This window comes from Tachypleus tridentatus, chromosome 13 (assembly GCF_004210375.1).
Source record: "Tachypleus tridentatus isolate NWPU-2018 chromosome 13, ASM421037v1, whole genome shotgun sequence".
Classification (NCBI taxonomy): domain Eukaryota; kingdom Metazoa; phylum Arthropoda; class Merostomata; order Xiphosura; family Limulidae; genus Tachypleus; species Tachypleus tridentatus.
In genome coordinates, this window is record NC_134837.1 from 19,068,832 (window position 1) to 19,083,051 (window position 14,220).

Genomic DNA, 14,220 nt, shown 5'->3' on the forward strand with positions numbered 1-14,220 from the left:
ACATTTTGTAAGCCAGTCACAGCTGGGTGTTCATTTAGACTGGTTTGTCTGGTGAGAATGTGTTGTAATTGAAGTTATGAAAAATACGAATGTACTTATTTTTTATTTAATCGTCTATTCTCTTAGCACCTGTTACCTTACTACTCAGAACTATAGTGTTCATAAAGTAATTGTTAGTTCCAAAGCTAAAGTGTTATGGAAATGTTAAAAATAAACCAAGTGGACTTTTATTATAAGAGTGCATGACAGCAAAGCTTTTAAACAAAGGTTGCAATAACAATGCATTCTGTATTTACAAAAACACTTGTTCAATGCAAATGAAGCAGCAACTTCCTTTATATAATTTATTTCAGTTCAAACAACATAATTTGGAATACACAAAAAATCTTTCTTCGAAAACTACCTTATAGAAATTTTTTTACCTTATTATTAACATATATGATGGGGAGTTAACCAACAGTTACTGCATTGAATTGAACTTGTAATTAGAAACTGCTAACTGGAAGCTCATCCACATATAGTCTTCTTCAGCAAGAAAATGCACACTTAATGCCATTTATGACAGAAAATGTAATTAATACAGACTTAAATTATTGACAAATACTTTCCCAGGTGATTTATAAGATTAGTTCCCTAATTAGAAAATTAGTCCAGAGTGTACTTGTCTGCACAGAGAACAGCAAGGATTATCATAATTTTGTAATTACCTTTGTTTGTTACTTAAGATCTAATGATTTGTATTATATGAACTCTTGTGGTTTGTAATAACATGATGTCCATCATAAAATAAATAGTCTCTTCCTGGGCCTACTTTTTGTTACCGTTGTTTAAATCAAAGTTTGAACACATCCTCCCAATTTGTCGAAACATTTGTATTTGTTTACACTCTTCAACCTTTATCACACAGAGTGCAGTACTATCCACTTATGTATACACATAAGAACAAACTTAACCGTTTCATTTAAACCTTGTGATAATGTCAGTACAAATACTGGCTGTGTGTCTAGTATAATTGTAACCATGCACTTCTGTAGCATTTATTGTAAATATCAATTTAAAATATATACAACCATTATATACATTTCATGCTGCCTTTTACTGGAGTTAATCAAAATATATTTAAATTTCCTTACTTCATGAAGAATAAAAATATCACTTTTTAACCATAAGTAGATCTGAAATTGTTAGCAATACAACATAACACTACTGTTTCAATGACTGAACACATCTTCAACTTTACTACACAACAAATAACATCACTGAAATTCTTAAAGCAGACTATATGTATTGAAATATTTACCAGCTGAGGTTAAGATTTAAAAAATTGCAAACAATACTTGCTGGCTTTGCTCCAGGTACCAGATTTTACAGAACTGTTCTTTATACAGTAGTAAAGCATAGCTTTCAATTTCAGGTTATGAATGGAATATATATGTTCCTTGTTTTGCTTAGACTGCATTATTATTTCCATAAACTTTTCTTTGCAACATTATTAAAATGCTAATAATTATACCAAAGTGTTTGTCAATACTTACATACCATTAAACATTAAAGTATAACAAAAAAAAAAAAAACTTGTAGTTGTATTTTCTTTATTTCCAGTTTCTGTCAAAACAAAATTACCATATGAACTAACAATTTGGTTAAGTTATCTAAGATGTCTTTATCACCTTTTATTCATGTTAAAAGGGAAAAAAAAAAGTTCCCCTTAAATACCACAGCTCTATATACATTATATATATAGTGGTTATATTCTGTCATTTGATAATTCTAACCCTCTTCTTACTTATAAACATTTAAATAACAGGAACAATTAAGGTAACATTAAAAATATATTACTGCAACCTATAGTTTTGTTCACTAGAGAGGGTAATTTATTTATAATAGTCTGATGTCAAGAAGAGCTTAGGACTACTTCGAATTCTGAATTTGTATGAACCATCGGTTCATAGATGTAATAACTGGATCTGTAAAGGCTACATCGTGTGTGTGCATTAATAATCTATTTGCAGTTTACAAATTGGACTTAGAAGAGCAACACAAGATCAAAGGGGATAATGATATGTGGCTAATCCTGAATCAAAGTATTTAGGAGCTAACTTCACCAATGATCAGATTTGTGGTGTTTTATGGCACACACTTTAACAACAAAGTCATATCAATGGTTTGATTTCCAGCTTTTTCTGAGCTAATCAGTTCACACTATTAAATAGTGAATTTTCTTCTACTTAACAAGGCTTGAATTTACATAAAAGCACTTGTGACAAGACAACATATTGATGGAGCTTATTAACTGAAACATTTATGTTATGTTTTACTTTTAATAGCACTTGACATCTTACCTCTTACATTAATGCAACATTTTAATTTAAGCAAACGTGTTAATTATCAGTTCTGTTACACCTAATTTATAGTTTGTTATTCACAGCAGATAAAACAATTTGTTTTACAAAGGAATATACTACAAGTTGAACCACCTTCTTTTTTCACTATTACATAACTTATGGTATCAACTCTTGGATTCTGTGGCAGATAGTTCCAAAATATTAGAAAGTAACATCTCACTATCTAAATCAGAATGCTCTTTGTTACATAAAATAGAATTCAAATCTAATATTGAAGTGGTGGTACACTTGTTTGGATCTGTTGACTTCACTTCATCAACTGGTTTATCAGTCGACAAAATTAAGGTGGTGCCAGTAGAAGAATTATTTACATCTGGAACATTAAAGTCCAAGTCATCATATTGAATCATTTTGTTGCCTAAAGTAAGGAGAAAAAAAAAAATTAACTCTGTAAAACTGTTTAAGCTTGTTCACTCATTAACACTGCTATTCATTTACTGTCTTATACAGGTTTAATCAGAGAAAATGTACCCCTTTTACAAATCATCAAAAATGAATTCAAACAAAATCAATAATAAAGTTTTCAATCTGTTTACAAGTTATGCTGGTTAAAAACCAAAACCAGAGCCAATTAATTCATTATTGTTTCCAATTTTATACAGTCTGGTTTATATGGTTGGAGTAGTAGAAAAACAAGCTAACTTCTGTTCAATATTATTGGTTGTTTTGTTTTCACTGTGCATACCAAATTAAATTTTCTAAACTGGTTACAAAGCTATTATTTACTATCATTGTCCTTTAGAAAGCTATGTTAATCATAATTCTTTTATGATCATTTTTTTGCAATTCTATGTTTTCGTATTTTTCATTCTGATATTTATTTTTTTTTTTTATTGTTTTGGCACATGTATTAATGAAAAACTACTTCGCTTATTTACGTAAAATTCATAAAAAAATTTGAATATAATTTACCCTGTTAAAAAAACAACAACAAAGTGTATTAGTCATAAAACCAGCAGTTACACAACTAATGAAGTAAGTTAACTAGTACTCACTATTCTATAACACTTGATGCTTTTCCAGATAATCAGAGAGCTTCAGAGACACCTACTGGTAACTTCAGTCAAACACTAAATTAACTTGAGAATATATTGAACTTATTTAGAATCTAATTTTAAAAACTGTGTATAATATTATACAAAGAGCTCACTATGAAAAGATATATGATGGTATTTCACTTACCATTATTTTCTTTGGAAGAATTCTGAGATATACTGGAATTGTTCTGTAGAAAAAGAAACTGCAGTAAGTCTATCTATACTTCCATATATATTCTTTGAAAAATACAGCCAACCTTGAAAACTGTGCAAATGTAACATTTAGTATGATTTACATTAACTGAAAAGACAAGGTTATAACAAGAGGAACTGAATGGTTGTGTGAAGATAATGAACATGAAATGTTTAAAAACAGCTTCCTTTGGGAATTATACAGAAGTACCTTGTGAATACACTGTGCTGTGAATACACATTAACATTTATTTTACAATGAAACCTGTGTTTAAAAACCTTCTATTTCTAGTTTAACCACTGAATCATGTCTTTTCTGTTTTTTTGAAGTTGCAAATTCAAACTTGTTTTTATAACATTCACTGCTGGTATGGTTAACATATTGCAATAACTGTTAGTTTGTTTTTAATTTACTGCAAAGCTACTATTTATTATGCCATTAGTCATCGTTCCTGAATTTGAACTACTGACCAGAGGGAAAATATACTTTGATAGGTTTGGTATCTTCTATTTCAAGCACTTAACTCACAATTTTATAATGCATTAACAGCTTAAAAAACTAGGAATATTTTATATCATATTCAATAATTTAATTATTTTGCTTTTTACAATTCTCAGTGTAAAGAACCAACAAAAATAAGATTGAAAAAAATCACTCATTTTCTAAGTCAAATATATAAACGTTCCAACAGTATTTAGTGGGAATAACTTTGTATTTTTATTTCTATGTTTTTATGATTCACATGCAATTAGAACCCTCATAATGAAATCAGTTACTAAATGCAGAAGGAAACTGTTGTGTAGCAAAATGTGAAGAAAAACTGATGGGGCTTATATGGACACATTAATACAATTACCTGGATTTTGTACACACTACTGTACCAGCATTACAAGTATACAGTGTGTAATAATATTTTTCATCCACATTTTTTTAAAAAAGTTCTACCTAATAAAACTTAAAAAAAAAGAGATATTAAATTAACTTGTGAGAGATTTTGACTGAAAAGAAAAATTCTTCTAATCTTATTGGATTTCTGAATGACTTTCTACTGGATAAAAAAAAAAATTACATTTTAATGTCCCTAAGTGATTGGCAAAATTAAGTTACTTTTGGGTTTTCCTTTTCAAGATTTTTAAAACCTTTTTATTTATAAGTTGATACAATAATTAATGAATTATCCACACCATTCTGCACTGCAATATCACCTGAATCACTGCTTGAATGATTACTTGACAGAACACAATTTGATTATAAACCAAATCTGAGTCTGAAATATATAGCTGTATGAAATTAGTTAAATAATAAAAAAGTTAATAATGTAAAGCTGATGAAAAGCAATTTATTACTTTTCTGTGATGATGGATTTAGAAATGCTCAAAGTTGAGAAAATACAATTACAATGAACACTAGTTAACGTGTTTTACACAGCTGCACAACTCAAGACCTCTTAAAGTGATATATTTCACAAAGCTTATCCAGTATAATTTATAACTTTTAAATCATACATCTTACAAAGTTTAACAAAGACAATTCAAGAACTGTAGGTAATGTACACTGGAAAGATAAGGAAATACAAACAATTAATTGTAGGTGATGCATTTTATGTTAATATTAATGTATGGAGTTTGAATGACAGATACAAATACTTACTGTTGACAAGGGACTCAACATGAAGTCTTCCCCACTGTTAAATATCTAGAAAAAAAATTGTAGTAGTTGGTATAAAGACAAAAACCACATACATACAAAGAAAAGCCAAAAGGAACGAGCAGTGATAAAATTACCAGATTTCACAGTAAAAACCAGTAATCTGTAAAGCAAAAGCTCATATCACTAGTTCAAAATATTCACAGTATCCTAAGTATTCCATATATTTTATTAAAGCATATAGAGCTAAACATAAAACAACAACAAAAAATCTTTGTACTTTGGTCAGCCAACTTTAACATTCTTTTCACTAAACATCTGGTATGATGCTATGCAGGATTACATAATATGTAACTACATCAAAAACTGAAGTACTCCTAACTCATGTGTGACTCACTACAGTTTGACAGCCAATATAGTTTGCTTTTCTCACTGAAGATCTCACATTTGTACTTTACATTAAGAATGATCTCACTTATAGTGACATTATTTCATGTGCACTTGCCATGTTTATACAGTAAAGCAGATGCAATAAGTAATCAGATAATACTACATAAAGTGCATATCTGACTTGTATTTACTTTACCTTCCTTGAATTGTAAATTAAAATTAGATGCTTGTTTTTATTTTGTCTTCAAAATAACATCTTGTTTGTTCTAACATGTTGAACAACTTGTATTGAGCAGAGAGTATGGCATGTATGTTAACTTTAACTCAAACTTTTGAAAGCATAGATCTAGTTTAAGCTTATGCAATTAGTAAGTATACCCCCATACCCTAAACTTAATGTTTTTAACATATTTTCAAAACACAAACATCATGAATCAGTGTGTATTTGATAATGTTAGTGCCTGTTCTAATCCAGTCATTCTCAATTCATACTCAACAAATCACAGAAATTACTGAAGCGAGAAATATTGAAAATGAAAATCTACAGAAACTAACTTTTGTGATGACCCTAAGTACAATGTTTACTGTCACAAAAACTGAATAATCATACACTGCAAAAGCACACCTTAGGAAACAAGAAAAAAACTTAAGTCATATTAGACACGTTGTTGGTGGGGATCGGAAGACACACGAGGTGTTAGTGAGAGAATGAGGATAAGTCAGTGACTTACATGCAGCAGATGCTAGGTGTCACTAGGATTATAAAACCAAATTTATGTTATAAACATCAATAAAACTTGCATGTTTCATAAGAACAACTGCTAAAGAGCCAACATAAAAAAAAATTCAGCATTTGACTAGCTCATTTCTGATGTCAATGTTCATTGGTCTTGGAACAGGAATTCATCTGAAATAAATAATCTAAACAAGTTTCTGCCAAGCAATATCCAGAAACCACCAATGATAATGATTTGCAACATGATCACAAGTCTTCTCAACAAAAGTCCAACTCCATTGCAAATGGAGTAATGATCATGGATAAGGAACTTGTTCAAGAGATTTACAAGTGTGATATTGTTTGCTGGTATGATAAAGTGCTGAAACTCTGTAAATCAACAGTCATTGCTATAAAAATATAAAACACATCTCTAATAAACAGAACAATGCAGGCAGATTTGTTGTGCCCAAAAAACCTAAAATAGTTTGTTAAACATTATATCAGCTGTAGTTGTTGAGATATGACCTTTTGTGTTTATACAATTACACTTAAAATGGGGGTAAGGACTGCCACGGAAACCAACCATTACTTAAAAGTGTCCAAGAATACCAGCTTGGTATACTTCAGTTTTTGATTTTACATAGCTTAGAGATACAAAATCAAAAGAGAACCATTGTGGGGCCTTCAGTGCAAGGTTACCTCAAATGTCCACTGGACTATTATATCTTTTCACTAAAATAATAATAATCAGGAAAACTTCTAAACCATAATTCTCTCTGTTTAAATGTTTATGAATGTTCCTGTATCGTATGATACTCTTGACATGTTGTCAGACGCGAATACAACCGATGGCCTCAGTACAAGATAATTCTTAAAAAAGGTACTTCAGAACAGTTTCAGAATGTTTTTATAAACTTCACATTGTTATTTATATGATTAAAGCTTACTTCCAACACAGTGTAATAGTATTATTTATGGTTTTGATATCACAAATTGATGCTTAAGTTAACTGGTACTCATTATAATAGTGTCCCACAAAACTTTTTTTTTTTTCCTGTATATATGTGCCTAACTTAACAAAACTAATTCAGCTTACATGACTTGCCATTAGCTGTAACAGTTATCTGGACATGAGGCAATAACACTAACTTCAACAACTGTTCTTGTTTTTTTATTTACAGCTTTATCAAGCTATTTACAACAGTGAAGCAGCTACTCACCTCTGACATGGTACTCTGATCAAGGCTCAAGGAACTGCTAGATAAGTGTTGTTGTAGCCAGTCCAATTCAGTCTCAATACCTTCTAGTTGGTCAATAAAACTTTGCCTGAAGAACAATTTCATAAAGACATGTGGTGAGAGCTGTCATATTTAACTATACTTAATTGTCCATTACTATACACATATGGGTTGCTTTTTAATTGTCCATTATTACACATATGTGGCTTCTTAGCTATTCACTACTACACATGTGGCTTTTTAACAATTACAACAAATACCCTTCTTAACAACCCACTTACTACAAATTCCTCTATTCTTAAAACCCATTACTCTAAAAAACCTAATTACTACATTATCTATTACTCCAAAATATGGCTTCTTAAAAATCTATCAATTTAAATACCTGGGTTATCAAAAATTCATGACTCCAAATTACCCATTTTCTTGACTACACATTTTCTCCAAATATCTATCTTCTTAACTATCCATTACTAAAAGGGTAGTCTTTTAAACTATCCAATATTGGAAACTTCCATGAAATATTTAGTTTTTGAATGTGTCTATCCATATTAATAAAAGAAAATAGACTTGTGAAAAACCTAAAACATACATACATATTTTTATCAGAATCAGAGTTAGTCAGTGCCACTTCTTTCCCCATGCTATTAGGTTCCAATACCATTGAGGTTTTGTTGCTTGCCAGATTTTCCTCAGTTGTGAACGTAGTATTAGGAAAATCTAGCATAAAATCACTACTACTATTAGTAGCTGCTGCAGGTGATTCCAAGCTTTCAGGTTCTTTTTTAACAGCAGACAAAACTACTGGGTCTGCAACACTCCTCATGAAATGGTTATCTGTGTTGTCTAGTGATGTTATGGGGTTTTGGATCACAGAGGTACAAGCAATGTCATCCGATTCACTGGCTTTGGATAACACTGAAGAAATACTTAAAATAAAAGATGTAAAAATACATAAATTTCTATATTTAAAAAATAATGTAAAGTATTTAATAAATACTCTCCCAACTTATAATTAAAAAAACACTTTTAAAACATTATCAATAATGTGCACACTTAATTATATACATTATTGATCATTAATACTTGACAATTAAATCCATTTCAATATGAATAAGAATTCTGTCATTGGTAAATATTTGCCTTACATCAATCTTTAGTCATTTGTTTATGATGAAATTACTTTGCATTATTAATTATCCAAATAGATATATTAATTGCACATCCTTATCAAGAAATGTATTTAATTCTTACTAATTGAATGTAAATAAAAATATAATTCCTCGTCAATTGTACTTAAATTACATTTTCATTGTTCAACCTTATTGAAATGGATGTAGTTGTTACACATTCGTTGACTGTCAATAATGATTATTTAAACATGATATACGAGGGCTGTTAAAAAAATACGCGGACTGACGTCATAAAACAAAATGTACTTTATTTAGAAGTTACAGGTCTGGGACTCCTTCAAAGTACTCTCCTCCCCAATGCACACACTTATCCCAACGGTGTTTCCATTTGTTGAAACAGTCCTGGTACGCTTCTTTTGTAATGTCCTCTAGCTCCTTCGTCGCATTTGCCTTAATCTCGGGAATCGTCTCAAATCTTCTTCCTTTCAAGGGTCTTTTGAGTTTGGGGAACAAGAAAAAATCGCAAGGAGCAAGGTCAGGTGAGTAGGGGATGAGGAAGAACAGTGATCGAGTGTTTGGCCAAAAACTCACGAGTTCTGAGGGCTGAATTTAGCAGCAACGCAGTGCATCTTCAATTTTTCGGTCAAAATCTCGTAACAAGATCCAACTGATATCCCACACTCTTCAGCAAGCTCCCTGACAGTCAGACGTCGATTTGCCCGCACCAGGGTGTTGATTTTGTCGACGTGTGGGTCGCCAGTTGACATGGAAGGACATCCAGGATGCTCATCATCTTCAATGGACTGTCGACCATCCTTAAAACGTTCATGTTACTTGAAACATGCCGTACGCTTCATAGCAACATCACCGTAAGCCGTGTTAAGCGTAGCAAAAGTTTCAGTCGCAGATTTTCCAAGTTTAACACAAAATTTCACAGCAAGTCGTTGCTCCTTCAGGTCATTCATTCTGAAATCCGCCAAACGAAAAAATCGCACTTCACTTAAAACCGCGTAGCTAATACACAAATGAAGATATCTGCAATCGGGAAATGGCGTCGTAATCAGCTGATCTGTGCAAACCTAGCGACACCAAGCAGATTCCCCTGGAACCAACTGGAGCCACGCAATTCAAACAGTCCGCGTATTTTTTTTAACAGCCCTCGTACACATACTGTCAATTGAATATCACAAATAAAAATTTAAAGCATTACCACAATAATTGTTCTAAATTTCTTTGTAACATGTATTCCTACGTGAATCAAGTGGAACTATAGAAATATTAACAAATGTTTTGGAAATCTTGAAATTATTATTTTAGATGTTTATATTGTAATAAATAGTTTATTATCTTTATTGAAAAGCATAGCCATGTATGCCAACTGAAAGATACATTTATAACAGCAAACAGAATGAAAGGCTTTAATTGGGTATTTGCAGAAAAATTAGTTTGGTAAACAAAATAATGACTATACAGTGCAAATCTAATAGGATCATGCTTTTTTAAAGGTTGGTATTGGTTTTGGTCTTAACACCAATTCTGAAAGGAATCACTGAAAAACAGTTAACTGTATAATGTAGGTGCACAATAGTTGTCCCTACTCACAACAATGTAATGTAGCTCTTGTTAAATGTCATCCCAAAAATAAAACTAACAGATGAAATTCTTTGAAGCTTAGCAGGAACTTACCTAAAGACATGTTGTTTAAGAAAACTAAAATATTTAAACTTAGGTTAGTTTCCTTAATTTATTTATTTTTATTTCAATTTATGCAATTGTGCCTGTATCTTTGCCTACTGTTAGATTAACATGTTATACCAAGTGTATTAGACATGCATGAACAGCATCTTTTCTCTCAGTGACTTGTTAATAAACAGCAGGAGCTCATTTTTTTGAATAATATTTTCAATATGAACTAAATATAAAAATAAACTAAATTATTTCATTTAGATCCACTAATTTACATACAAAATAATATGAAAGTTACAGCATCTTTAACTTCAAAGCACTAAGATTAACTTATTTGTAAAGATCGTAAACTTGTACATCAGTAATTTAATAAATCTTAACCCTAACATTTGTGAATCACTTTTGTTCATAAAAATGTTGCAAAATGAAATAAACCCAAAGACTATGCACATGTCAGTCCACTGGCCATCTACAGCTTTTGATAGTGTCACCATCAACACACACACCCACTGGTACTACCAGCTCTACACATTATATGTCGGAGATACTGATTTATACACTGAAGACCAAAAACTATAAGATGAGCAAGTAGAATTAGACCTCAAACCAAAGTAAGTAGAGAGAATAGCCTCACTCAGAACAAAAGAAAAGAAAACACAAGATTAGTTTTGACACTACTCAGTAGAAGCTGCATGCTCTTCTTCAGAACATATTGAACCAAAGCTGTTAAGCCCACACTCAAATTGTTGTTGCATTTACCTCTTTTAGTGTTTTAAAATTCACCAGTTGTGGTGCAAAGGGGTATAACAACATTATTGAATACCCTAATGTTCAGGAAATAATAAGAGTGAATCACATACCTGATTTATAAGTTTACAAAAACTAAAAGGAAGAAACACCCATTTGTCATCAAGAAATGAAGAACCAGAAACAAATGTTGGAGATTGAAGAGCTGACCAAAATTGTCTACAAGGAAGGCAGGGTTCACAAAAGGCAAAGAAACAACATGATTAGGGACCTAAGCACAAGAAGAAACAGGCAGAAGGGGATCAACCACCTGAGGCATGAAAGGCAGGACACATCCAGTTAACTTGTTGGTACACTAGGATTCAAAGTTCAATAAGGTTTTGAAAGTTACTTATGATATCAAAAATACTTCACCACAGGGTGAAATCCAAGACCTGTCACATACAGGAATTGCAGATAATAAGTTAATGTCAGGTCCACAAACAGCCAAGTTTTTCAAATTACTGTTGAGCCAGTTGGAGAAAATGCATTAGGATGTTGGTTTTTTTATTTTAACTTTATGTGGCACACATTACTTACAAAAGTCTAAAGTACTAATGTGATGGCTAGAGAAAACAAAGTTGCATTCAGGTGGATAAAATAAAAGTGCAAAGAGGACAAGAGCAACATATTAAGTGCTAAAGAAATAAAAGCAGTCAATAAAGTTGACTACAAACTGAGAAAGCACAGTAAAAACATATCTTAACATAGGCATTGCTGAAAAAAAACAAAAAAACCTATGATCATGTGGTCAAGGTGATTACCACACAAGGTGGTTGTGTTGCTTTCCTACTGGTGAAGGGTTACATTTCTATAAAAGCTACACCATAGGCTGGTGCAATAGACATGAATATGTGTGGGGTTGAAAATTTGATGTAGAATGTAGCATACACAGGAAACTCTGTGACAGTTGCATGCAGGATAAACAGCTCTTAGTGGTACAAAAAGATGTTTCTGAAATTAGAATTTTTTCTTAAATTCTACATGTTCTAACTGAGATAAAAATGCATCAAGAGCTTATATTATTTGAAAGAAACTGGAAATATAAAATAAACTTATATTTGTTGCTTTAAGAGACACATAGCCATTTATAAAAACATTCACATAAAGACTCGTACGAGAAATCTGTTTCCTCCAAAACACATAAAGGTTCAACATATTCTGAAGCTGGCAAGTTACAGCAATCATCCTCTTTTGTACTTTCTTCAGGAACAGATTTTGCATCATGTGGAGAAGATATTTCAGTGATCCATGTAAGCTCATTCTCAGGTTCTGCTATTGCTTCCAAATCTGGTGAGTCAGTGATGTCACGTATGGTCAAACCATCCGAGAGCTGAGCATTTTCTGAGGACTGAAAATACATTGATAAACATTATTACCATCAATATATTCAACTGGAATAATTGCTAAAAAAAACTTTGTCATCTTTAAGCCATCAATTTAAATTACAAGGATTTTTAGAACATTAAGAAAATGTCAGTTTTTCTCTATCTAGGGGTCATGATAATTTGTTGTTAAGCACAAAGGTCACATAATGAGCTCTATGCTCTGTCTATCACGGGTATCAAAAACAAATTTGTACTGTAATAAGAACTTAGAGTTACTGCTGTGCCACCCAAGGGTCCTCATAACAGTAACAGAAGCATTCTTCTGAAAAACAAACACTCATCTGACATGAAGAAACTGAAACAGAAGGTCTCAAAGATTAACATCACATAAATTTATGATCTCCAAAAAATTCACCAACAAAGCTGTCCTCTCCATTCCATGGTTAACTGCAAATTCACCCATTCACTAAGTATCTGGTAAATATAATATCACTATTAGCAGGTAAAACATCCTACCATGTTAAGTACTCAATGATTTAAAGGTGATAAAAGCAACCACAATAATCTCAAGTATCAGCTTCAATGTATTCAGCCTAATTATTAATGTATCAACTCTTGAAATATCACAAATACTCTTATCAACCACTTGAAAAGTTTAGACAAATTGGAATGCTTCCACCTGAGCATATTCACAATAACAGAACTCACAGCTTTTTGAATGAACATAGCTTGCAAGAATGTATAAGCCATGATATCACCTCTATCATTATAACTCAGAAATCCATACATGCAATGCTTTCAAAAATAATGCCCTAAAAACAAGTGCTCTAAGATCTGGCTGAGAGATCTTAGCAATACATTTGTGATATGTTGATTGCTGCTCAGTAATTCAAAATTAATGAGCCTATTAGGCCTATCCGAGTCAGGTTTACTATCCTTACCAGTTTTAGAGATGTAAAATATGTGCATTATAAGGTTATCACCACATATACAATTCAACTTGATGATAAATAATTATATATTTATAATAATCTGTTTTTATTTTTAAGAAATATAATAACAAGTAAACCCTATGCTCACCATCCTTATGTTAAAGTTAATGGTATCTCTACTAACTTCACTCATTCGAGAGACTTTGCTACTGCTCGGCTTTTCTTCTTCATTAGTTATCATTAATGGTAACTTTCTCTTCGGTTTGATATCGTGAGTCGGGTGGACCAAAGATACAAGAAAATGTACCAACTGAAAAAAAAAAGGGAACAATGTGAAATCAGTGGATAACTCATCACAACCTGCTTATCAGACAATATACATTTTACTTGGTGTGCCTAGTTGTCTAAAAGAAAACTAAATTAATAAACTTTCCCATATATTTAGAAGTAACAATATTTTATATTATAACCCCTATATCATTATTACAGTAACTGTAGTAAATATCTGAATTTGAACAAAACTCACACTACAACAAAATTCTTCAAGCCAAATACTGTAAATGAAATTTTGATTTATTTCTTGTAATAACTAAAATATGCAGGTACAATGCAGAGAATAAAGATAATTTTGTTATTTAAATTTCCCACTCTTTTCTGGTTCACCTCATTTAGCTTCTAATTTATCCTAAATTTAGAACAAGTGCTGAAGTCTGAATTAAGAGTAATA

The 14,220-nt window shown here is 31.5% G+C and overlaps 1 protein-coding gene across 6 annotated transcripts in view; it reads right to left on the minus strand.

The window, feature by feature from the left end:
• Nucleotides 1-330: 330 nt before the first annotated feature.
• The window catches only part of LOC143240467 (uncharacterized), a 33,068-nt gene continuing 19,178 nt past the window's right edge, over nucleotides 331-14,220 (minus strand). For 5 of the 6 annotated variants that reach the window (XM_076482923.1, XM_076482922.1, XM_076482918.1 and 2 more), the window contains 7 exons: nucleotides 13,642-13,803; nucleotides 12,352-12,584; nucleotides 8,225-8,557; nucleotides 7,611-7,716; nucleotides 5,286-5,330; nucleotides 3,588-3,630; nucleotides 331-2,763 (listed from right to left, as the gene is read on the minus strand). In XM_076482923.1, coding sequence (XP_076339038.1) covers nucleotides 2,510-2,763; nucleotides 3,588-3,630; nucleotides 5,286-5,330; nucleotides 7,611-7,716; nucleotides 8,225-8,557; nucleotides 12,352-12,584; nucleotides 13,642-13,803 — 1,176 coding nt within the window. In that variant the 3' untranslated portion in view covers nucleotides 331-2,509. Of the gene's footprint in view, nucleotides 2,764-3,400; nucleotides 3,485-3,587; nucleotides 3,631-5,285; nucleotides 5,331-7,610; nucleotides 7,717-8,224; nucleotides 8,558-12,351; nucleotides 12,585-13,641; nucleotides 13,804-14,220 lie in introns of all 6 variants that reach the window. The other variant, XR_013021771.1, reaches the window with a different exon arrangement.